The sequence below is a fragment of the Ahaetulla prasina genome, chromosome 1 (assembly GCF_028640845.1).
Source record: "Ahaetulla prasina isolate Xishuangbanna chromosome 1, ASM2864084v1, whole genome shotgun sequence".
Lineage (NCBI taxonomy): Eukaryota > Metazoa > Chordata > Lepidosauria > Squamata > Colubridae > Ahaetulla > Ahaetulla prasina.
This window is the reverse complement of record NC_080539.1, coordinates 252,182,162-252,205,578: the sequence shown is the minus strand read 5'-3', so window position 1 is coordinate 252,205,578 and position 23,417 is coordinate 252,182,162. Positions and strand designations below refer to the sequence as shown.

General features: G+C 36.6%; 1 protein-coding gene across 1 annotated transcript; it reads left to right on the top strand.

Moving 5' to 3' along the window:
* Positions 1-1,521: 1,521 nt before the first annotated feature.
* ERCC3 (ERCC excision repair 3, TFIIH core complex helicase subunit) lies at positions 1,522-21,835 on the top strand. The gene is made up of 15 exons (XM_058195886.1): positions 1,522-2,037; positions 2,858-3,063; positions 3,733-3,969; positions 4,797-4,846; positions 5,458-5,593; positions 5,906-6,067; positions 9,676-9,880; positions 10,269-10,583; positions 11,438-11,622; positions 12,177-12,379; positions 13,516-13,612; positions 13,819-13,936; positions 15,316-15,434; positions 18,907-19,059; positions 21,432-21,835. The coding sequence occupies exons 1-15, from the start codon at positions 2,019-2,021 to the stop codon at positions 21,564-21,566; spliced, it is 2,340 nt and encodes a 779-aa protein (XP_058051869.1). The 5' UTR covers positions 1,522-2,018; the 3' UTR covers positions 21,567-21,835.
* The last annotated feature ends 1,582 nt before the right edge of the window (positions 21,836-23,417 follow it).

Sequence of the window (23,417 nt, the reverse complement as noted above, 5' to 3'; positions counted from 1 at the left end):
AATGTTGAAAAAACAGGTCAATCACATAGATGCCTCGACTTACAACCATCATGACTCACAACCTGATTTCTGGTCCCAGCTGTGATCATAAATTAAGGGTTGTCTACTGCACTTCGCTAAGCAACATAAAAAAACAGCCTGTTATACTTGGCTCTAGCTGAAATGGTAGACCACTATTTTAAACTAAATTGCTAATTTCTGCTTTGTGTTAATAAAACAAGATTTTTATTCCTAGGCTAGCAGTCAATAATTTAAGAGAAATTGTAGAGCAGCTTTTGAATTTGATATTGAAGATAATTTAAAATAAAACACTTCAAATTGTCTCCAAACATTTGAGCTTGTGCAGACTTGAAGACTCACACAATTTAGTAAATGTAATTTAATCTTAGTTTGCTTTGTGTCTCAGTCTTATAGGCAAACCTATCTATTTATGGTTCAGTAAGTTTTGTGAATTCGGTTAAAGCATGCTGTATGAGCTTGGGCCAGTGCCCAAGCTAATACTGTGTATCCAATCTTTCTCCATTGTACTTTTGTTACTGTTAAATATATCACTTTGAAGAAGCAACATCAAGCCAAATAAGCAAGAGAGAAGAAACATGGTCTGAAGAATTCCAAGCGTCTGGGTATATTTTGGAGTTTTTAAAAACTTCATCTGGCAGCTGATGAGTGTAGCCTGGGACAGATCAATCCAGAGACTAACTGAAGATGAGCTTCCCATTAAGTACCCCCAAACACTACCTACTTTTCTGACCTGTTATTTTTGGTGAGGGATTTGGACTAGCGGGCACTTTTACAAATCGGAGATACAGCCAACTTTTAAAGAATGTTTACAGGGTCAAATGCATTCTTGGGACTAAGAATTTGTTTTGGATTAAACCAGATTCTCCTTTAAGATTTTTAAAGCAAACATAAAATAGTCTCTGAGAAATATTCTAGCCACTTAGCCACTAAGCCATATTCTTAGACATACACCACAGATCTTATTTTCATATCTAGTTCTCTGCTCTGAATTCAGCCTCATTCTCATGATTCTCTTTTAACATGCATTTTTTTCTGTTGGAAGGTCATTCTCTTTATTAAATACGAATTCTTCAAAATAATATCTGATGGAAAAATTCTGCATTTGTAGCAATCTCTATGGTGAAATGTGGATCAGATAGTGCCAAGTTACACCTGAATGTTGGAATCCTCTTGGAATTTGGCGAGAGAGCTACTGAGTGGAGACACAAAGTTGAAATGTTCTCTTTATTGGTGGTGGTGGTGGAGGAGGATGAGAGAGAACAGACCTGCCCCAAGTCAACACTGTTAAGAGGAGAATATTTCTGCTCCTCAGTGAAGAGACCCTAAATTAGACGGCTGATCTAAAAACTTTTAGTAGTTTCATAATTGGTATTTGTTCTTCAAGAAGCACAATCCGAGCTGCTGGAGTTGCTCTCCAGTTTCATGGCTCTTCGTGTTGATTGTGAAAAAGTGAAGGAGCAAAAAAACAAAACAAAACAAAAAACAAAACACTCCACTCACAACCATTAATTATGGCTGCAGTCCGACATCCATTTCCCACACAGCAATAGATCTCATCGAATGGAAAAAAAGACCTTGCTGGAATGCGTCGACAGTGCCAAGATTAAAAACGTCTCTACTGGAAGGAGGAGGTTCCTGCAGACCTGCCCTTGAGGCTGTTGTTCTACAATCATACGGAAGCTGTGCGGACATGTCTTCCGTTGTTTGGGGTTTTCCAACTTTCCATCCTCAGTCCTGCTGACCATTCCTGGAGATTTCCTGGAGGCCTCCCATCCCCAGTTCGCAACGTTTTCGCTCTTGCCTCCCGGAGCGAGAAAGCGAGCCAATCACTGACTACTGCAAATTCGTCGGTCTCCTCCTCCTCGTCGAGGTACCTCCCCCCCCGGATGACATCTCAGAGGAGGAGCAATCGGATTCGCTCTCTTCTGCTCCGGAAGCAGTGGGACTAACCGGGAGACGCTCATGGGCGGGGGCTGCGTCGCCGGAGTTCCTTAGAGATGGGCAAGAAAGAGCGAGGTAAGCCGTCGGCGCTTTCTCGGGAGGCTCCTCGGCTTCGTCTCCCTAGAATTGGAAGCTGGTTTTTGCTTCTGTCCGGGATGCCAGTCTCGTCTTCGTGACGTTGTTTCTTCGACGGGGAAAATTCTTCAAGACCTGGCGCCGTTGGCTTTACCTTCCCTGCCTTCCTCATGCCTTAACTTTCTCTTATGCTTACAAAACGTAACGCCCAGCTGGTAGCTTTGTGGCGGCGATGCCTTTGACCCCAATCAGCACGTCCTGGGTCGGAATAAATCGATGCTTCACCTACTCGCCTTATTTATTCTGTCTTTAAAGCAAGGTGTTGTTTTTGCTTGCACACTCGTCTCTCCCCCCCCCTTTTGCTATAACCAAAAATAAACTATTCTGCAAGTGCACACTTTCCCACTGAAAATTTTCATTCACTCTGTGAATCATGGCAAGCCCTTTAATAAGATTTAAGATATATCTTATTCCCATATCTATTGGGATGTTTTTTATTCCCTCTATTTAGAAAAAAATGTCGGATTAGTATGCCTAACTTTGCCTTAATCTAAAGGAAAGCTGGTAATTTGTATAGCTGTCTGCTTTCTCTTTGAATATAGGAAGTGGAAAGAAGCCTCGGTACAGCTAAAGCAATCTTTGCCAGGCTGTTTACCTTAAATGATTGCTATATACTTATAGGAACAACTACTTCTGAAACCAGTAAAAAAATGATGTTGACATTCATGGTTCCCTCAATGGCTCCATTTGTGTTATTATATGGCTGAAAGGAAAACAGTTGTGGAACTGCATGTGTGTTTAACTATGTTTGGGTTTCCAGATAAGAAGAAATCGAAAAAACGCCACTATGAGGAGGAAGAGGAGGAAGAATATGATCTTACAGGCAAAGAGTCCCAAGAAGCAGTTCCATCAGCTGCAGGGAAGCAAGTGGAAGATTCTGGGACCAAAGTTGATGAATATGGTGCAAAAGACTACAGGAACCAGATGCCACTCAAAGCTGACCATTTTTCCCGCCCATTGTGGGTGGTAAGTTCTTTTAGATGCGCTGCTTTTCAAAACAGTTTTGTTGAAAGAAAGGAAGCAGATATCTCATTGTTTCCTAGTCGGCTAACTTCTTCATGTGAATCTATAAATAGTATCTCCATACCTGTTTCATTCATATGATGAATGAGACTCCCTGTGTTTCACGTTATAATATTCATCTATTTTAAAGGACCGGGAAGAAATATTTGTTGTAAGCTGTTCTATTATGTTAAAATGCCTGATTTTTTTGTGATTTGTATGGTGGGCGGAGAGAGGATTAATAACAAGAAGTCATCCATGCAAGCAGAAGGACTACTTTTGCTCTGTCAATGAATTTTCTAGAATGTTACATCAAACTTTTTATTCATTCTTTGGGTAATTTTATGAAAAATTCTCTTCTCCAAATGGTTTGAGATGCATCTTTTGAATGACTCGGTTCAAGAACCTGCAGTCTTTGCCACCTCAGCCAGCATAACTGATGCTGGGAACTGTAGCTCAATAATATCTAAAAGGCCACATGTCCCCTCCCTTCTCCAGTAAAGCACAAATACAAATACATTCACAACATTGAATTGATCAGGGTGAAATTCTTTTCCTTGCCTCATACTTAACAGCTTTGAGGTTATTTTGTAGTTATTTTGGTTATCTTCTCAGTTTTTGTCTCTTCTCTAGGCTCCTGATGGCCATGTTTTCTTAGAAGCCTTTTCACCTGTCTACAAGTATGCCCAGGATTTTCTTGTGGCTATTGCTGAGCCCGTTTGCCGACCTACTCACGTCCATGAATATAAACTGACTGCTTATTCCCTCTATGCTGCTGTCAGTGTGGGTTTGCAAACCAGCGATATCACTGAATATCTACAAAAGCTGAGTAAGACTGGTGTGCCTGATGGGATCATTCAGTTTATTAAGGTACACCGTCATTCGTTATCTAATAGCATGTTCAGGAAATAAAGGGCTAGATGCTGGGATGGTGGTGGAATAAAACATCACAAGAGATACTGCATTGGCTTTGGTGCAGAGCTTCATGGCAAAAATTATTTTGGAAATCAAAAGAAATATGGCATATACTTTAATATTTACATTTGATCATTTACTTCATAATGAAGACAAAAAACAGGTGCAACTAGATAAAGGTTGATTCAAGATAGACATAAATGGCTTGGTTTTTTTTTCATGGTAATAAACCAATGCTCCCACTTGCTGTTATGGAACACGGACAGGATTTTACAAGGATACAGTGATCATATTATGAAAGCAAACTTTTGGCCGTTTATGACCTCCCTAATATTTTCTTCATCCCTGATAATACCTTCTAGAAGAACACAGTATGAATCCTGTCCATTGCATAGTAAATGTTCTTTTACTTTGCCAGTGATTGCTAAAATATGGGCACAGGTGGCAAAACCTGCTTTAGGGAGTTATTATGAGTTTTGTGAAATCATCCTTTCCCAACTTCTGGGTCTCCAGAAGTATTATAGCACCAATTGTCTCCATTTGGGTGATAGGCATTTTGGTATAATGGATTTAAAGAATGCTAAGCTGGGAGAAAGTATATGAAATCATATGGTCTAAATCAATATTCATGGCATTTTTTTATGAATTGCAGCCAAACCTTTAGTTTTGATTTCCCTTTCTTGTGGAATAGTTTGCTGAAAATTTTCTATTGTTATCTAATTCTATGTGTAATACAAATAGATTTTATGCATCTATTTTTAATTAATATTATTATTTTGTAGCTATGTACTGTTAGTTATGGAAAGGTGAAGCTGGTCCTGAAGCATAACAGGTAAGAGTTACTTGCATGATTTTTTTTCCTGAGTTATAGAGTATGGCATTTTCAAATATGTGTCCTGATATTAGTTTTGGCTTTGATACTATCTCAGTTAACAATCTTGGTTTTTCATAAGGTGTTTACTGAATAAAATATGATTGGATCAGAAATATATGCAAGTATAACTTGTTAAAGTATATTGTGTAGACATTTTGAGGGCGAATATCTACACAAATAGGAGTAAAATAGAATCAGATATACAAATATGTGATGTGGCTGCAGAAAATACAAAGGAACTAAAACCAAAATGCAGCAAACACCCAAATTCAAATAACAGAATAACCAGAGCTAACCAGTGTATTTTCATTCAAATTGTGACTTGTTAACCCAAGATTTATGGTTTCTTATGTATGAATGTGGCCATTGTCTCTTTAAGGATTATAGTCAGATATAAGTTCTTTGTGCTTCTCCAGCTGAATAGCACATTACTTGAAGAAAGTGCAAAAACCTACAGGAACACATGTTTCTATAGAGGAAGATGTTAAAATGGTTAAAAGTTATAACATTTATGGAATTAATTATTTGTATAATTCCCCCCCCCCTTTTTTTTTTTTAATACTTGCTAGGTATTTTGTAGAAAGCACCCACCCTGAAGTCATTCAGCAACTTCTTCAGGACCAAGTTATTAGGGAATGTCGCCTGAGAAATGCAGAGGGGGAAGAAACTGAACTCATAACAGAAACGTTCAAGAGCAAATCTGCAGTATGTTGAGATTATGGTCCATGCCTTTATGTAGCGTGGGAACTATTTGCTTTACTCTGTAACTATAGCTGAACAATTATGTCAAATCTTTATAAGAATTCCTTTTCAATATGGTGAATATGCCACATATTTTTGTGTCTGTTGTCACTACTATTAATCCTTAGGGAAGAGTTGCTTTATTTATAGTTTACTGTAGCAGTACAGTCTGTTTTCATACATTTCTTTAAGTGTTATTTGCCTATCCCAGTGATAAAATGAGCCTCTATCTGGTCTCATTTTTCTCTGCTTAACTGAGAAACCTATTTATTTTAGATTTCAAAGTCTGGTGAAAATAGTGGGCCATCAACTTCTCAAGGGGCAGACGGTCAGAATAAACCAGATGTTCCTGCTGACTTATTTGAATTTTATGAACAAATGGATAAAGATGAAGAAGAGGAAGAGGAAACTCAAACTGTGTCTTTTGAAGTGAAGCAGGTAAATATAGGAATTTACTTATATCTTACTATCCTAATGAAAGCATATGGGATATGAACTACTTATAAAATAATAACATCTTGTTTTTGATGTGATGAGATGTCAGATGATTTAAATCTTTTTTCCCCAATTACTTTTGTGTCTCTGTGCCTAGTCTTCCTTTAAATGTGTAGCACTTCTTAGTAGTGCTGTATAACTGCAACATATGTCCATTAAAGGACTCAATCCCAAACACTTTAGTTTCTGTGGTGATGGGAAAATTGAAGGCTGATCAATGGAATGGAGTGAAAGCATGTTTACATAATTTGTTTTTGTTTAGCAAAATAAAGTATATTTATTCCTGTGGTTTTTATATGCTGACTCTAAGCAGTTTAGAAAAGACAGTATGGCTAGGTGAGATTCCGTGGCAAAGTACAGTAGTTATCTCTGAAGGAGTGTGCATTGTGGCACAAACTGGCAGAGTCCTTCAGACAAGGAAAGACCATGAGAATCCCTTCTGTACTCCTTCAACTGCTCTTTGTCAGTAGAAAGCAGGAACTGAGGTTTGTGTGCTCAACTTGTGAGTTGAGCAGCTGGAAGTGAGGGATTTCAATTAGGCTCACAACTGCATTGCAGTCTGTGACATAAAGTCCACAAAAGCTTCATTTTGTTAAACACTATTGGATGTAGTCAATTTATAGTTAGATCTTCTGATTGGCAGGATAGGACAAAACCACTTGGTGAGTCAACATTCTTTCTGAATTAAATAAGGAGGAAAAAACTTCTAAAGGAATTAAATCTCTAGCAAAAAGCTTAAAAATGATTGAATGCAAGACAGTTTAAATTGATAAAGGAGGCAGTACATTTTGAAAGATTTCTGGCAAAAGTGGTTTTCAAATATTGGAACTCGGACAAATGGATTGGGCTTTTGTGCGAATTTTGTTTCATATTAAAGAATGTAGATAGTTAGTGGATTTTACAAAAAAAAAAAATATTGGTAGCCCTCGACTAATGACCCCTTGCATAGTAAACAGAAATTCTGACGGACCCTAAAAATATGACTTCTGACCCAGTTTCAAAGTTCTAATTTCCACCCCCACACCCTGTATGGTCACGTGATCACATTTGGGGCACTCGAAAACTAGTCTGGATTTACAACTGTTTGCAAAGTCCCACAGACATGTGACCGTGATTTACACATTTTTAACAGAAACTGGTGTTTACTTAGTTTCCACAACAAATGTCCCATAGCAAACAATGTGTTTGCTTAATGACTGTGGCATTTGCTTTATGACTGCCGTCTTTGTCACCGTTGGCGAGAATTTGTGTGTTAAGGTGAATATTTTACCTGGAATGATGCTTGTGTTTCCGCAATCCTTGTTTGTGGCTTGACGCCCAGCTTGGGGGAGTGGAGAACCGGACCATGCGAGCAACAGGAAGCATCACGCATGCACACAACTTCACTCGCATGAGCGGCGGGCTGGCACGCACACGCTTGTGCCCTGCCTCTCCAGCTCACCTCTCGCTCGGTCTGGTTCCAAATAGGCCATGGCCTGGTAGTGGGTCACAACTTGGGGGTTGGGGACCCCTATTGTGTTTCAGTTAGTACTTGTTTTGGCAATTGATGCCATTTAAACAGTGACAAAACGATATATCTAAGCTCTGCCAATTTCTGCTAAAGTCCAGGTTTACTTGAATTGAAATTGTATTTCACAGCTTATTGTTTGTTTGGATGAAAAAGTAAATTCTGCTGAGAATATAAAATACTTTTAGAGTTAGAAGATGACCCAAGATTTGGATAACATAAATATTTATGATATTATAAAGTCAACAATTATGTACAGTAGTTTTCAAAAATCATTGTGTTGAACATTCAATATTGAGAATATAAAATAGATACAACCCCAGGCTATGTCCAAAAAAACCTTTGTGGCTTTCAGCACAAGAAACATTCTATAGATGAAAATTAATAGGCAAACACAAATGTTTAAAACATGATATACTAGAATTATCAAGAGAACAGATGAAGGTAGAGGATTATAGCTGTCAGTGGTTTTCTTATTTTCAGTTACGTGAAAGATTTAAAGTAGATAAGAAATTTATGATATTGAACATTGTATGTGTTTTTTGAAACAGAATTCTGTACAAATGACAAATGTGATTGCCAAAATGTATAATTACTTACTGAAATTTGAAACAAAAACAAGTCAAGGAATGTATGATAAAGTGAGTTAAAATTTTTGGTTATAATATACAGATGGGAATGTGATTGAAAGAATTGAAATTTATACTGTTATATTGAGTCATAATCTTAAAGATAATTTTTATAAAATACTATTGACATATAACATCAGAAAAATTAGTTAGAATGCATAAAAGCACTTTAAATTTTTGTTGGTAATGTGAACAAGAAGTGTCATTTTATTATACTTTCAATGGATGTGCAAAAAAGCTTGAAAATTTTGGGTTCAAATGCATATATTGATTAAGAGGATTTTAAAGATGAATATACAACTAAAACTAAAACTTTTCTTCTTGGGGCTGATGAATTTTTAAATTTGATAACTGCAGCAAGGTTATTGTACAAAAATGGACAGATTTGGCAATATCTATGATGGGAATTGTTGATGAAGATAATGATCAAATTGACTTGTTTGGTAATCCCTTATGGACTTTTTGCATAAAAAAGAAAAAATGAATTTACGATTTATGGTTTTGATGATTAGATAGGATGGAATTAAAAAAAAAGAGAGTCACAATGTAAATAGAGGGAAAGAAAGGTAAATTTATAATTGTGCTTAAAACTACTGTAAAGAAGATTGGAAACCACTTTATATTTTTTTTCTTTCATATTTTTGTATTATTTTTGCATCTTTTGTTTTTTTCTTTTTTGCTCTATCTTTAGTTTGTATTAATCTTATTCTTACCTTTAAAAATTTCAATAAAATTTACATGCACACAAAATACAATGTGGCTGTTACATACACAATTTATAGGTAACTTTAATAGGAAATTAAAGGAAGAAATCCTTGGCTTTTTCTGTGATATTAGTCTCCTTCCTGATTGCTTCTATGTGCTTCCATCAAAACATCACAGAAAATTCATGGTTATCTGCTCCTCCAGGAGTTCTAGATATTCACTATTCCTATAGGACTTCAACAGATATTACCTTGCATTGCATCAAGCCACTCCTATGTTCTCAAGATGTGAAGTCATAATAATATGTTTCTTCCCACATAACCACTCTAGGAACATTTATTATATGTATAAGCACCAAACATGATAGACACTAGTATGGCAATTCAATCAAATTAACAATTTCAAAATAAGAGGATGTAGAACTTTTTATATCAATCTTGCTAGAATACAAAACATAAATATATTTGCTTAATATTTTGTATAGCATTGCTTTTCTGACTCATGAAACCTTTTCAGATTATGGGAAATGCTTCTGGATTTGTGACTGATGATCCATTGCTCTAATGTGTGTGTGTTTTAGAAGAGAGTACAAGTGCAACTTGACACCTCAAACTTTATTGAAAAATTTCAGCATTTTCCTATAACCTTAAATGAATAACTGAATAGAAGAACTGTAAAAGACCCTCCTACCTTTCTGTTTCCGTTTCTAGGAAATGATTGAAGAGCTTCAGAAGCGTTGCATTCATCTGGAGTACCCTCTACTTGCTGAATATGATTTCAGAAATGATTCTGTGAATCCAGATATTAACATAGATTTGAAACCTACAGCTGTTCTCCGACCATACCAGGAGAAGAGTTTGAGAAAAATGTTTGGGAATGGCCGTGCTAGATCTGGGGTTATCGTCTTGCCTTGTGGTGAGTGGACTCTGCTGACATTGAATGTTTTTTAAAATTATCTGATTGAGATTAGATTATCAGAGAATAATGGTAAAAATAGCATTTATTTCATGGGATGTCCATATTTATTTCTTCCTCCTGCAGACTACTCATTTCAATATCTCTGAGCATCTCATACAGAATTCTCATCTGATTTCTGTACAGTTTATACATATTTTATAATTAGTTTCAGCAACAGAGTGACAGGAGCTGCTTTCAGACCATATTGGTGTCTTTTTTTTAAAATAGGGACTAGGTTAAAGCTCTTTTCAGAAGGACATATCGAGCTCAATGTTATATTATTTTATTTCTGGATAGTAATACATTCCATGCAAAGTTTTATAAATTTTTGTTTCATTCACTACAGGTGCTGGCAAGTCGCTTGTAGGCGTAACAGCTGCTTGCACTGTCCGTAAGCGATGCCTAGTATTGGGTAATTCTGCTGTCTCAGTGGAGCAGTGGAAAGCCCAGTTCAAGATGTGGTCTACCATTGACGATAGCCAAATCTGCCGATTTACTTCTGATGCCAAAGACAAGCCAATTGGCTGTTCTATTGCTATCAGCACGTACTCCATGTTGGGACACACAACAAAGAGGTCATGGGAGGCAGAGAGAGTGATGGAATGGTTGAAAAGCCAAGAATGGGGTCTGATGATCCTTGATGAAGTGCATACCATACCTGGTAAAGCCCCTCTTAATGACTGTTGCTTTTGTCCCAGCCCAGGTTTCATTACTGAATTATAGGAGCCCTGATTATTCTGAAATATGTTGACAATACTGCTTTGTATAAACTAGTATGTGTTTATAATGAATCTAACATGTAAAATGAAACAAATAACAATAGCATGAATGCTGCAGTTCGATGCATTTTTAAGCATCAAATATACACCTTTTATTGTACTTACAGCTTAATGATAATTGCTGCAGTTTTTTTATTTTTGGTGGACAATAAAAAAAATCCCAGTATGGTTTAAACCTAGTGCATGACTTTTGGATTTAGATATTAGCCAATTTAGCAATGATTTGCTCGAATTGATACTATAGTATTTAATTTAATTTCTGTAGATTTATGAAATGAGTTGGATGAGGAATACTATTAAGTTATTGCTACAAAACTGATCATGAAGATCAGGGGTGGCAAACTCGATTTCATTGAGGGCCATATCAGGATTGTGTTTGACCTCGGGGTGGCCGGGTGGGCGTGGCCAGCTCGAAGTCTGTTTCAATCGCAATGGCCTCCTGCAGCCCTCTGCCAGCAAAAACAGAGCTCAGAGCCCCTCCCGAGCTCTATTTTCTCTGGCAGAGGTACCTTGGGGCAATCCTTCGCTGTTTCCAGATCCAGCCCATGGGCCTTGAGTTTGACAGTCCTGACGTAGATATATGCATGGAAGTCAACTAAACACATCTAATTTTAATGTAAGAGTCTCAAATGATTCTTCATTTAATATCACTCATGGAATGAAAAATTAATATGGTGCCATATTTTTCAGATACTTCTCAGACAGGATCTCACTTCTTTTTGCACAATTCTTTTAGCAAAAATGTTCAGGCGTGTGCTCACTATTGTTCAGGCCCATTGCAAGCTTGGATTAACAGCTACTCTTGTCCGAGAAGATGACAAAATTGTAGATCTGAATTTCCTGATTGGGCCTAAACTCTATGAAGCCAATTGGATGGAATTGCAAAACAATGGTTATATTGCTAAAGTCCAGTGTGCTGAGGTAAGGAATGTTTTGTTCAGTGCTAGCTGTGTTACAGCGACTTCAGCAAATACATTCTCCAGCAGCAATATTTTTCTTCAGCTAATTTACAATTGGGGTATAAAACCCTGGACCATTTGGTACTGAAAGTAAAATTTCTGTATGTGCCTTGTTTTAGAGATCCTGGCTTGATTTGTCTCTTTTTATATATATATAATTTCAGTCTTCTTTTTTCCTGTTGCAGCACATTACTCCATAACTTGTGCTTTTCCTGAGTCTTCTGTCTGAGGGAAAAATCTTCAACAGGGAAGAGAAACAGCTTCTCTTTAGTCAATTGCTGCTAGGGATAGAATCGGAAGTTGATAATAGTTCTATATAGGTTTTTTAAATAATCAGAAATGTTTAATAAGGCTGAAAATACCTGCCCTTGTCTTAGCTTTCCTGCTAGTATAAATATTTTTTTTCCTTTTTATCATACAGTGTAATCTTGTAAACTTTTATCCCTTTCACATTTCTGCTGTAAACCTATTGAGCTATTCTTACTAAAGTCTGTACTTTATTGGATATAATTGTAGGTTTGGTGTCCAATGTCTCCTGAATTCTACAGAGAATATGTAGCTATTAAAACAAAGAAGCGGATATTGCTGTATACCATGAACCCAAATAAATTTAGGGCTTGCCAGTTCCTGATTAAATTCCATGAACGAAGGAATGATAAGATCATAGTCTTTGCTGACAATGTGTTTGCTTTGAAGGAGTATGCTGTTAGATTGGGCAAGTAAGTATTCATGAATTACAGATATTTGTGTGCTTCATAAATGTTAGAAGCAAAAAAAGATTTCTTCCAGGTTTGTGACTTTGCATATTAAATCCTTAAAATCAACAGTACTACTTACTACTTTTTATATATTTGTTTGCATAAAATTGCAGGAATTAATTATCAGTCAGGGACAAAAAGATTTCTTAAGTTAGAAAGAATTCTTGACAAACAAGTTACAGTACTTCTGGAGGTTGCTTCAGAAATGATAAAATTTTCTCATTGGTAGAATTTGTCAATAAAAAATAATGGATGCAAGTTACACCAGGCTCTTGCATTTGATTATCAACAATCTCCTTTCCTACACGAGCAGCTATGAGTGCATACAAGTACAAACACATAATTTTTTGTAAGCAGAGGGATGTACTGGGCCTTTGAAGTATTGAGGACTGCATTCCAGAAAAGGGCAATAATTGGACAAATCTGTATTTTATTTCAGTATGTTGTATGAACTTAGCAGATACGTTAGATTGTATCTTTGATTGAATACTTCCCCCATGCTCTGGCAGCATCTGTTTATTTTGCCACAAAAGATATGTTGATTGTTAATTTTCACTGTAGCTCTCAGTGAAGATCAGAACAATTTAATTCCAAAGTGCAATTTAGATGTGATCAGATATAAGGGGAAAGGGAAAAGAAGAACACAGCTGTTAAGTACAAGTTCATTGGTTCAGCTGAAGAAAATACCTTTTTTATTTTAACAGCTGCTTCTCTCCTTTCATGTAGGATTAGTAGATATATTCTGCCCACTGATCTGTTGAGTCATGAGGCACACATCAAGCACATAACATTTTACAACTGCCAGGATTTATTTCTGTAGCGGGAGGGGTGTCTGACAGAATGAATTTGTCTCCAAATGAGTGGGAACGCAATCCAGTGAACTAAAAATAAACAAGAGAGAAAAATGCTACAAAAAAGGAAAGTTTTTCTGTAAAAATATAGCTTAATTACATAATGAAAGCATATTGCTGTGATTTTTTCATCTTCTTAATCATAGTATATTTATTATAGATTGTATGATAATCTACCTGAATCTACCTGAATCCAGGAAGTAAAATATTATAACTATTTGTCAATATGCATATTGTCTCTTTTAGACCTTATATTTATGGGCCTACAGCACAGGGGGAGAGAATGCAAATACTGCAGAATTTCAAACACAATCCCAAAATCAATACCATCTTTATCTCCAAGGTAATGCATGTTTCTCTGCTTGATATTAGACTAAATTAGAGAGGTTCAGCATTTATTTTTAAAAATTAGTAAATTATTTTTAATTTTTTTCATATTCATATGTTTTTCATTGTTGGCCACAAGCTAATATGTTTTACTAAGATTTGGTTATCTATGTAAATATGAGAATATAGTTTGTTTCCTAAAGGGTGCTTTTGCATTTACAGGTTGGCGATACATCTTTTGATCTGCCAGAAGCCAATGTTCTCATTCAGATTTCATCTCATGGGGGGTCTCGAAGACAGGAGGCTCAGAGGCTGGGTCGAGTCTTAAGAGCAAAAAAGGGTAAATTGATTCTTGTGTTGCAAGATTCTGTAATTTTAATGGAACACTGAAGCCTGAAAGTAATATGTTATTTAGCTGACTAAGCACATGCAATTTGCTATTGTCCCGTTTTGTCACTGTCAGCTCAAGGTCACAGGTTATGTCAAAATTCAAAAGTGATTATAAAAAATACTTCAATAGGGGGCCATCTTTTTCTCTTTCCTGCCTAATCATTCCTCAAACACTTAATATTTTTCCTTTTTTAAAGATACAGTTTAGTAGATCTTAGATTAAAGAGACTTTGGTTATTCTGATTGAACTTCGATGGCAGCTAAAATTCTAATACCCTTGTAGTATTATTTTACAATGGGATTAGGGCTTGGAGAAATATTCTTTCATGCCACACTACCCCAAAGGAAACAGAGGGATTGAGGTATTCCATTAGCAGCTTGATCAGCCAAAGTATAAAGTTAGCAAATAATGACATCTGACGTGAGAATGAGGTGTGTTTTTAAGACTAATGCATATAAGCACTTTCTGGCTGAGTGTTTGCTAAAGGATTCCCAGGTGTTTTAGTGCAAGTACTCCTTCCTCTAGACCCAAAACTAAGCCTCTGTCAGCAATTAAATTACAACAAAGGGTAATTGTAAAAACTTACTAAAACTTATAAAATGCATTTTTTGTATTCCACAAATTTCTAAATTAAGAACATTAAAATTATGCTAGCAAACTCTATTTGATAAATTACACCCTTTCTATTCTTTAAAAATGCCCCCCCACCCATCCCCGGTTTGTGAGTGTCTGCTTTATATATAGATACCTGTTTTGCTACTTTGGGAGCTTCCTCTTCCATCTAACTTTTTGTAATTTTAAAGCATTCTTTTAATGTAAAAAAGTGAGATAACGTCTTCTATATCATCTTTATTTTCAAAGAGGCCTCAAGGACTCAGATGGGCACCATTCATTTTCTTAATAAAAAAAAGCTGGCGGGAATGGGAGGCAGAAAAATGCTTTGTTTGAAAGTATGTCCACTTTACTAGAAAAAGGATAGGATTTTCTGCTCAGGGTGAAGATTTGCTCCTCTTTAGAGGGCAAAATTGCTGCAATACATTTGCTATAGGTCATGTGCCAGATCAGCTGGATTTTGCATTAACAGAAAAAAAAAGCACTTACTAAAAATTTCCTGGAAGAAATCATGATTTTTCAGCTGAGAAAAAATTGAGGTTTTCTTTTGCTAATCTATAAATTTAAATTTGGCAGAATATTGTTATCAGTATACTTAATTACAGGCTGCTAGGAAGTATCTTTTGTAGATAAATATCAGCTAAACTTGGTTTTTCTTGAAAGTTTTGACTTGCTTTGAGGTGAGCTAATCTTCCATTGCTATTTTTTTCCTTCAGGAATGATTGCGGAGGAATACAATGCCTTTTTTTATTCTTTGGTCTCTCAAGACACTCAAGAAATGGCATATTCTACGAAACGTCAAAGGTTTCTAGTAGATCAAGGCTACAGCTTTAAGGTAATTCTGTTATTTGTAATTTACAGAATTGAGAATGCAGAACAGGCTTTAATCTTTCTAGTGTTCAGAGTTTCAGTGTTTAAAGTGTGTTCAAAGTTGAGACTGTGGGCAGAGTTTGAGAGTACTGCAGTCTAACCAATGTGCCACTAGATGTCCAATATTTTTATTATATTGTAGCAGCTGAAAACCAGTCCATTTTAAATTTATTATTTTAAATGAAATAGCTGTTGCATTGTAATTATGTTTCTGCCCCTAGGACAAATTGTATACAGGTAGTCCTCAACTTACAATTGTTCAACTGTGTGACTGTTCAAAGTTATAACAGCATTGAAAAATGTGACTTATGACCGTTTTTCACAGTTATAACCTTTGTAGCTGCCTGATGATCATGTGATCAAAATTCAGATGCTTGGCAATTGGTTTATATTTATGACTGTTGCTGTGTCCCAAGGTCATATTTTGTGACCTTCTCACAAGCAAAGTCAATGGGGAAGCCAGATTTATTTATTATTTATTTATAAAATTTATTGGCCACCCATCTTACCACAGAGTATCTCTGGGCGGCTTACAGCTACATATACTATTACAGCATAAAAAGTTAAAATCAGATATTAAAACCTCTGGTGGCTCAACGGACTAAGTCTGTCTGTTATTAACACAGCTGCTTGCAATTACTGCAAGTTCAAGTCCCACCAGGCCCAAGGTTGACTCAGCCTTCCATCCTTTATAAGGTAGGTAAAATGAGGACCCAGATTGTTGGGGGCAATTAAGTTGACTTTGTATATAATATACAAATGGATGAAGACTATTGCTTAACACATTGTAAGCCGCCCTGAGTCTTCGGAGAAGGGCGGGATATAAATTCAAATAATAATAATAAAAAAAAACCAAGGATACATGGGGAGGGCAGGAGCAGAGTGTGGGGGAGGTGGGATCTGTTATTACTCAACCACCTCCATTGTGTTGTTCCCCCACTGGGGCCCCAAGCAGACTGGCAGAGCCACATATTTAGGCCCTTATAAAAAGATAGGAGGGTTAGGGCCAATCTTATATCGGGGGGCCAATCTTATATCGGGGGGGGGCACAAGGTGTTCCAGTGGGCAGGAGCAATAGCAGATAAGGCCCTCCCCACTGGAACCCGCCAGCTGGAATAATCAGGCTGATGGGACCTGCAGCATGCCTCCTTTGCTGGCATGAGTGGTACTGGCCGATCCTAATGGGATGAGATGGTCCCTCAAGTAACATGGACCATGCCATGAACGGCTTTAAAAGTGATCAACAATACCTTGAATTGTACCCAGAAGCAGACTGTAACCAATGCAGCTTGCGGAACAGTGGTGCTACAGAGGCCATTCTTGGAGCTCCCAAAACTGCAGTATCTGCGCTGCCATACTCTGTACCAGGTGTAGCTTCCAAATGCTGTTCAAGGGTAGCCCCATGTAGAGCACATTATAATAATCCAGCTGTGAAATGACTACGGACTAAACAACTGAAAGCAGGGAATCCTGGTCCAGGAAAGGCCGCAACTGATGCCCAATACAAAGTTGTGCAAAGGCCCTCCTAGCCACAACTGCCACCTGTTCCTCAAACAGAAGTTGCAAATCCAGGAGAATCCCCAAGTTGTGGACTGGGTCTTTCTGGGTCAATGCCACCCCACCCAGAGTCAAAGATGACAAAGTCCTGGATCCCGGAGCCCTGTGTATCCAAAGCCATTCGATCTTACCAGCATTCAGTTGAAGCCAGATGTCCCCCACTCAGGCCTCCACAGCCTCCAGGAACTGCGAGAAGGTGGCCATAGCATCACTTGGGTCACAAAGACTGGAAATATAGCCTTGGGTGTCATCAGCACACAGATGCACTTAACAACTGGATTACTAATTTATCAGCTGCATTGATTTACTTAACAACTGTGACAAGAAAGGATGTAAAATGGGGCAAAACTCACTTAAGAAATGTCTCACTTAACAACAGAAATTTTGGGCTCAACTGTGGTTGTAAGTCAAAAACTACCTGCATTTATATGCCAAAATTCTTTAGCAGTATTAAGAAAGATGCTTGTACCAAAAGAACTAAGAAATACACTTTATTAGTTTGTCATTTTATGTTATAGTTTCGGAATTTTTTAGGAGTTTGATCCAAATAAGGAGGTAATACAGAAGGGCTGCATATTTAGATTCCACTTAGATTCTTAGTATAAACCAATACTGTGTTTTGGAGTATTCATGCCTCCTTTTTTAGGTGGTAAGATAATTAAATAAAAAAACTGCGCCTAAACTCCAAAGAGCACTAAATTTAATGCATTTTAATGTCTTCTCAACAGCTGTTTTTTAGGGCAAATGAAAAAAAAACCTATTAGATGCTAATATTATACTCTTGTGGAAAAGTATAAAGCACTCTTGTGGTTTTTATTAGAACGCAAGAGCCCTATTTATAACTTTGTATCTCGTGAATAACCCAGACAGTTCAGATTTATTTTATGCATAGTTAATTATTATCAGTCTGTACTATCTTTTCGAACTAACAAATATTAAAAGAAAATCTTTTGAACTATAGCTCACTTCATCAGATGCCAAATTTTTACTGTCTGTAAAACTAGACACACTCTGATAAAAATTATATTATGGTGAAAAATAGGATCTCTGATTATTTTGTATTTGTAGAATTCTGCTCAAAAATTTGGACCTATAATATAATACACAGTCAGTGACATAATCGACATATTAAACACTTTTTTTTCATCATTAGTGTTGCCATTATATAATCATCTAAAATCATGATGCTTCTTATTAGATGCTTATTGAAATGTATATTTACTGTGTGAAAACTTTAAGTTATAAAACACCTATAGGAAGAAAGAAAGTTTACAGATAAATTTATTTTATTTATGCATGTTAGATGGGCATTTTACAGCTTCTTGAATCATTGATTCATTGGCAAAAGAGGATTTTCCCAGAGTAACCCCCTGATATTACATATGCTGTTCTACATTTTTCAGAATATGATGGCAGTATGTGTAAGAAATAATAATATGCATTCCCACAAGGAAATAGGAAATGGTCACCATAGGGGTAAATCTTCCTTTCACACTTAAATGTACTTACAGAAAGGCGCTTAGGTTGTCCATAAATCCATAAAAACTGGTGGTTATAGAGGATGATGTAGTGAAAGTGTAGTGATGCAGTGTAGTCTTTCATTTTTTCCTTCATTTTGATGAATGAAATAATGTGAAAATAAATCCAGGAAAAAATAACAAAATGACTAGTGTGCTGCAGCATTTGAAAAGCTGATAGTATGAGCCATGCCCTAGAAGCATATGCAGTATGAGCTAGTTTTCCACTAAAATCTTTCTCAACTTTTAAAATTTCCCAAATAAGACTCAGTATATAAGCACTTGGCCCTTGAGACCAAACAATGGTAAAGAAAAGAATAGGAATAGAATAGAAATATAATAATACTGTCTTCCTATTTCCAGGTAATTACTAAACTTGCAGGTATGGAAGAGGAAGAACTTATGTTTTCATCCAAAGAAGAGCAGCAGCAGCTCCTCCAAAAAGTTTTGCAAGCTTCTGACCTGGATGCTGAGGAAGAGGTGGTTGCAGGAGAATATGGCTCAAAGTCATCTCAGGCAAGTAATTATGTCATGACCCCAATCAGTTTTATAAGTTGGGCGCCATTTAAATCACACAATTAAGAACATTTTATATAACAGGAAAATGAAATATAGTGTTCCGATTATCTTTTTACAATTTTACGTTTATCACTCAAGGGAATGTTTTGGCTTATAGCCTAGGACTTTTCTCTGTCTACTACAATGGTATTAATCCCGATGGTCCTTCAGGTTTTCTGACAGTGTACAGGTGATCCTTGACTTGTGACAGCCTTGGAATGGGTGCTTTACAGCCCATGAAGCACTTCTGGACATTGTAAAACAGGGGTAGTCAACCTTTTTATACCTACTGCCCACTTTTGTATCGCTGTTAGTAGTAAAATTTTCTAGCCGCCCACCGGTTCTACAGTAATGCACCGTGTATCGTTGTCTGCGCATGCCTCTCGCACATCCTGGATTGGGTTTGGGGGGGGCACCGGCTACCAGCTCTGCTTGTCTGTTACAGCTGGGTGGTGTGGGGGGAGATGCACGAGCTATTCTGGGATGAGGCTCTTTTGTTGCGGTCGCACTATAGCGCAATTTAATTTCACTTATGTAACGTGAAATAAACTTATGTGCAGGCGATACAAATAGTATATTTTCAGAAATTTAAATTGTCACAGGGAATTTTATGAAAACCTAATGAAAATGTTTTTAAATAATGCTATGAAATTTTTTTAAAAAGTCAATTAAATTTAAAAAAAGGAAAGTGCTTCTGTATCGGACAAACCCCTACCACCCACCATGAAAGCTGGAACGCCCACTAGTGGGCGGTAGGGACCAGGTTGACTACCACTCTTGTAAAATGTCTCCCCTATCCCCAGGTGACTGCATTTTAGGTACTTGGCCACTGGCTCACATTTACAACTGGTTGCCAAGTGTCTTACAATCATATGAATGCTACTTGCAGCCTTTTCTGCCTGTTTTCCCAGAAAGCCAATGGTGGAAGCCATCAGGGAAGGTTACAAGCAGAGACGATAGAGGGGAACTGAAAGAATTCCATGGGCTGCAAGAAAGAAGCTAAAATCTTCAGAATTTCAGTTCTATTTCTGCAGCTCACTAAAGGATTTCCCCAGTGCATGGAGGGGAGGGAAAAATCCTTTGGCAGGCTGCAGGAACATTTGAAAATGAGAGGATTACCTGCCTCAACTCCAGGCAGAGCTAAAATCCTTTCACAAGTAGTTTTTTTCCTTGATCTGCTTAACGACCTGGGAGATTGCAACCTGGAGTGCCAGGATTGCAGTTCTTGAACAAAGCAATCACAGGCGCAATTGCTTAACCACCTCACTCAGTGGCTGAGGATTAGGGTGTTTCTTTTAAAATCCAACTTTTGCTTCTGTAGAGCGTCACAGATAATACCATAGCTTGTAAGATTCTGATCTTTGTAGGTATAGGAACAATCACAGAATATGAATATCTTTTCCAAGTGCTAGTCTATGACATATTTCTTGATTGGTTAGTTCTTACTATTGATTGAGTCTATATGGCAAAAGCTTGGTTTGGTTTTCTTAACCTTAGTCCCTTTTTTTTTTCAGTGTGCTCCTTAATTATCACTATTACAGCTTGTATTCTTGCTTTTTCAGTTATCAGAATACTGTTATCAGCATAGCACACCAATAAACATCATACTTATTGATGTTTGTTTCTCCAAATATGTTTGTTTTACACACTGTAATTTATGGAAGGTCTTCCAGTTAATAGGAGAATGTAAACAGATACACTTGGGGGACAGCATTGAGTAGAAATGCTGCCAGCCTATAGCAGCTTAAATTCATCTTAATTTCATTTTTGTAACCTGAATTGTTTCATAATTACTCTAGACCATACAAAAGTTTTAGCCTTCCAAAACAACATGGAAAGCAGCATACTAAGAAAAAAATTGTAGAATTCCTCCCTTCTTTCAGTTTCTGTTTATCACTAGCCCTCTCTTGCACTGAAGAAACTTTTCCATTTCATAATTAAATTTTGTTTATACTAATTTGGTTGTTTAGAAATGGATTTTATTCAAACCCTGTGATTTATCCTAGCTGCCCGTGCTCCAATCATTTTATCTATGTGACTTTTATGCAAAAGTACTTAGCTGTGAGCGGCTGTTTAGTTGTAAATACTCAGTGTCACATGAATTTTTGCATGAAAAAGGCTATAGTCTTATTTATAAAGAAGGTATAATCTTATTTAAAATGTCCTTTAAAATTATTCTAAATGTCTTTTTATATGTCTTTAATTCTTTTTATATGTATTTTAATTTTTGATTGGGAGTAGTCCAGAGTTGGTTGAGTTGGTTGAATAATGGGTGGCTATATAAATGCTGTAAATAAGTAAATAAATTTTTTTTTGTTCTTCTTTTCTAGATATCCCGACATTACGGCACAATGAGTTCCATGTCTGGAGCAGATGATACAGTTTACATGGAATATCAATCCTCACGAAGCAAGGCATCTTCAAATAAACATATTCACCCACTTTTTAAACGCTTTAGGAAATAATATACGGAAAATATATCTCTTCCTATAAAAAGAAAAGTTAAAATGTCATATTATTTCATAATTAAGGAAATGGAATAAGCAATTTGCTCACAACTGAAGATAATTATTTCAGTATTCTATATTCTGGGAATGCTATTAACTTTATTTTTATTTAACAGTTTCAGAGATTCTTAAGAATATTTGTGAATGTGTTTTATATTTATAGTAAGAAGATCATAAGGGTGCAAATACCTGAAAGCACTGAATAAAAATACTCTATATTAAAAGATTCTCATCTCATCCTTGATTTTATTCTGGTGTCTTAAATTCTACTGTATAGTGGTTTAGCCGGGTTGTTTGGGCTGGGATGTGGGAAAAGTATAAAGCTGAGAAAATGTTATTGGAAAGAGTTGTTGGAAAGACGGGATAAAAAACGGGTAGAAATATTTAACCATATGCAGACTTCTGCTAAGGATACTTGACAATTATTCTTCATCCTTCAGAAAAAATTCAGACAGTTGTATTAGGATTCATTCATTCTATTTATGTTCTTATACTGCAGTAATAGGTAAAAAACTATGCAGTGCACTACACTCTATACCTGCTGTACAGATTTTAGCATTCCAGCTTACTTTAAACTTTTAAATTCATCACTGCATAACTCCCATGATCTCATATTAAAAATGTGTACTTCCTTTTCTTAATTAGAAAATGTCAAAGGACAAGATGTCATTTTGACATGACTGCTGAGTTCATTTGACATATTCTCCCTAGGTGGTGTTTGATAAATATGTATACAACAGAAGTAATTAAATTGAAAGTTACCCAGCTGTCAGAAAAAGGTACAAAGACAAACATGAAGAATGACTGTCACTATGACTCAAGCTAACATCATCAAGTAAAACAAATTAAATTTTCCCTTCCCTTTTGCTTTAGTGGGAGGCAGCTTGGGATGTGATCAGTCTTAGTAAAGTAAAACCCTATAATAACAATTGCCAAGCTTTTTAAAAAAACTTGGTGTTGAGTTCAAAGAGTGAGAAAACAGTTACAAAAGCTGCTGTCCAACAATCATTACTCACACACAACTCCTGTTGGTTTCAAAGAGTTCTGCCTTAATAGTAATTGAAAGGGTGAGACCTAAACTGAGAGACCATTATGAGGTTAGAGAGAAAAAAAGATAGTATACCTTCTGGATTTATCTCTAATACAAATCCATTAGAAGTAAAAGGACTTCCAGAAATTTATTATGAGCATGGCCATATTGTTGATATTCTGGTAATTATCTTCAGTACCCTGTTTTCCCCAAAATAAGACATCCCCTGATAATAAGCCCAATTGGGCTTTTGAGCGCATGGCAATAAGGCCAAGCGCTTATTTCAGGGTTCAGAAAAATATAAGATAGGGTTTTCGGAGAAACACGGTATATCTAAATATGTTTCAACAAACAGTAACCACAACCACTAAAATAATTAATGCAATCTGTTTTAGATGAGGCTACCTTTGAAAACTCCAGAAGTTGCAGTAGGTACAGAATAGATAATATTCATTTCAGTCATAAATACAAGTGGATACAGCTGTACTGCATATGCTTTAAATGGAACTCAAAATTGCTGGTTTTTAATTCTTCAAGTTCTACAAATAAATTCTAGATTATCTCCTCCAGATGGTACTGACTCCTTCCAGTACACATTATCCTAGGTGGGGAGGTTTAGTATGTCCCAACATTTATGTTGGTTCGAACCCCTAGTGCTGTCGTGTAACGGGGTGAGCTTCCGTCCCAGCTTCTGCCAACCTAGCAGTTTTGAAAGCACATAAAAATGCAAGTAGAAAAAATAGGGACCACCTTTGGTGGGAAGGAAACAGTGTTCCGTG

What these genes read in the sequence shown, in the direction of transcription:
- ERCC3 (XM_058195886.1), top strand. An exon ending in CTGGTCCTGAAGCATAACAG is followed by an intron (nt 4,847 to 5,457) that starts GTAAGAGTTACT and finishes AATACTTGCTAG; the next exon opens with GTATTTTGTAGAAAGCACCC. An exon ending in ATGGCTCAAAGTCATCTCAG is followed by an intron (nt 19,060 to 21,431) that starts GCAAGTAATTAT and finishes CTTCTTTTCTAG; the next exon opens with ATATCCCGACATTACGGCAC.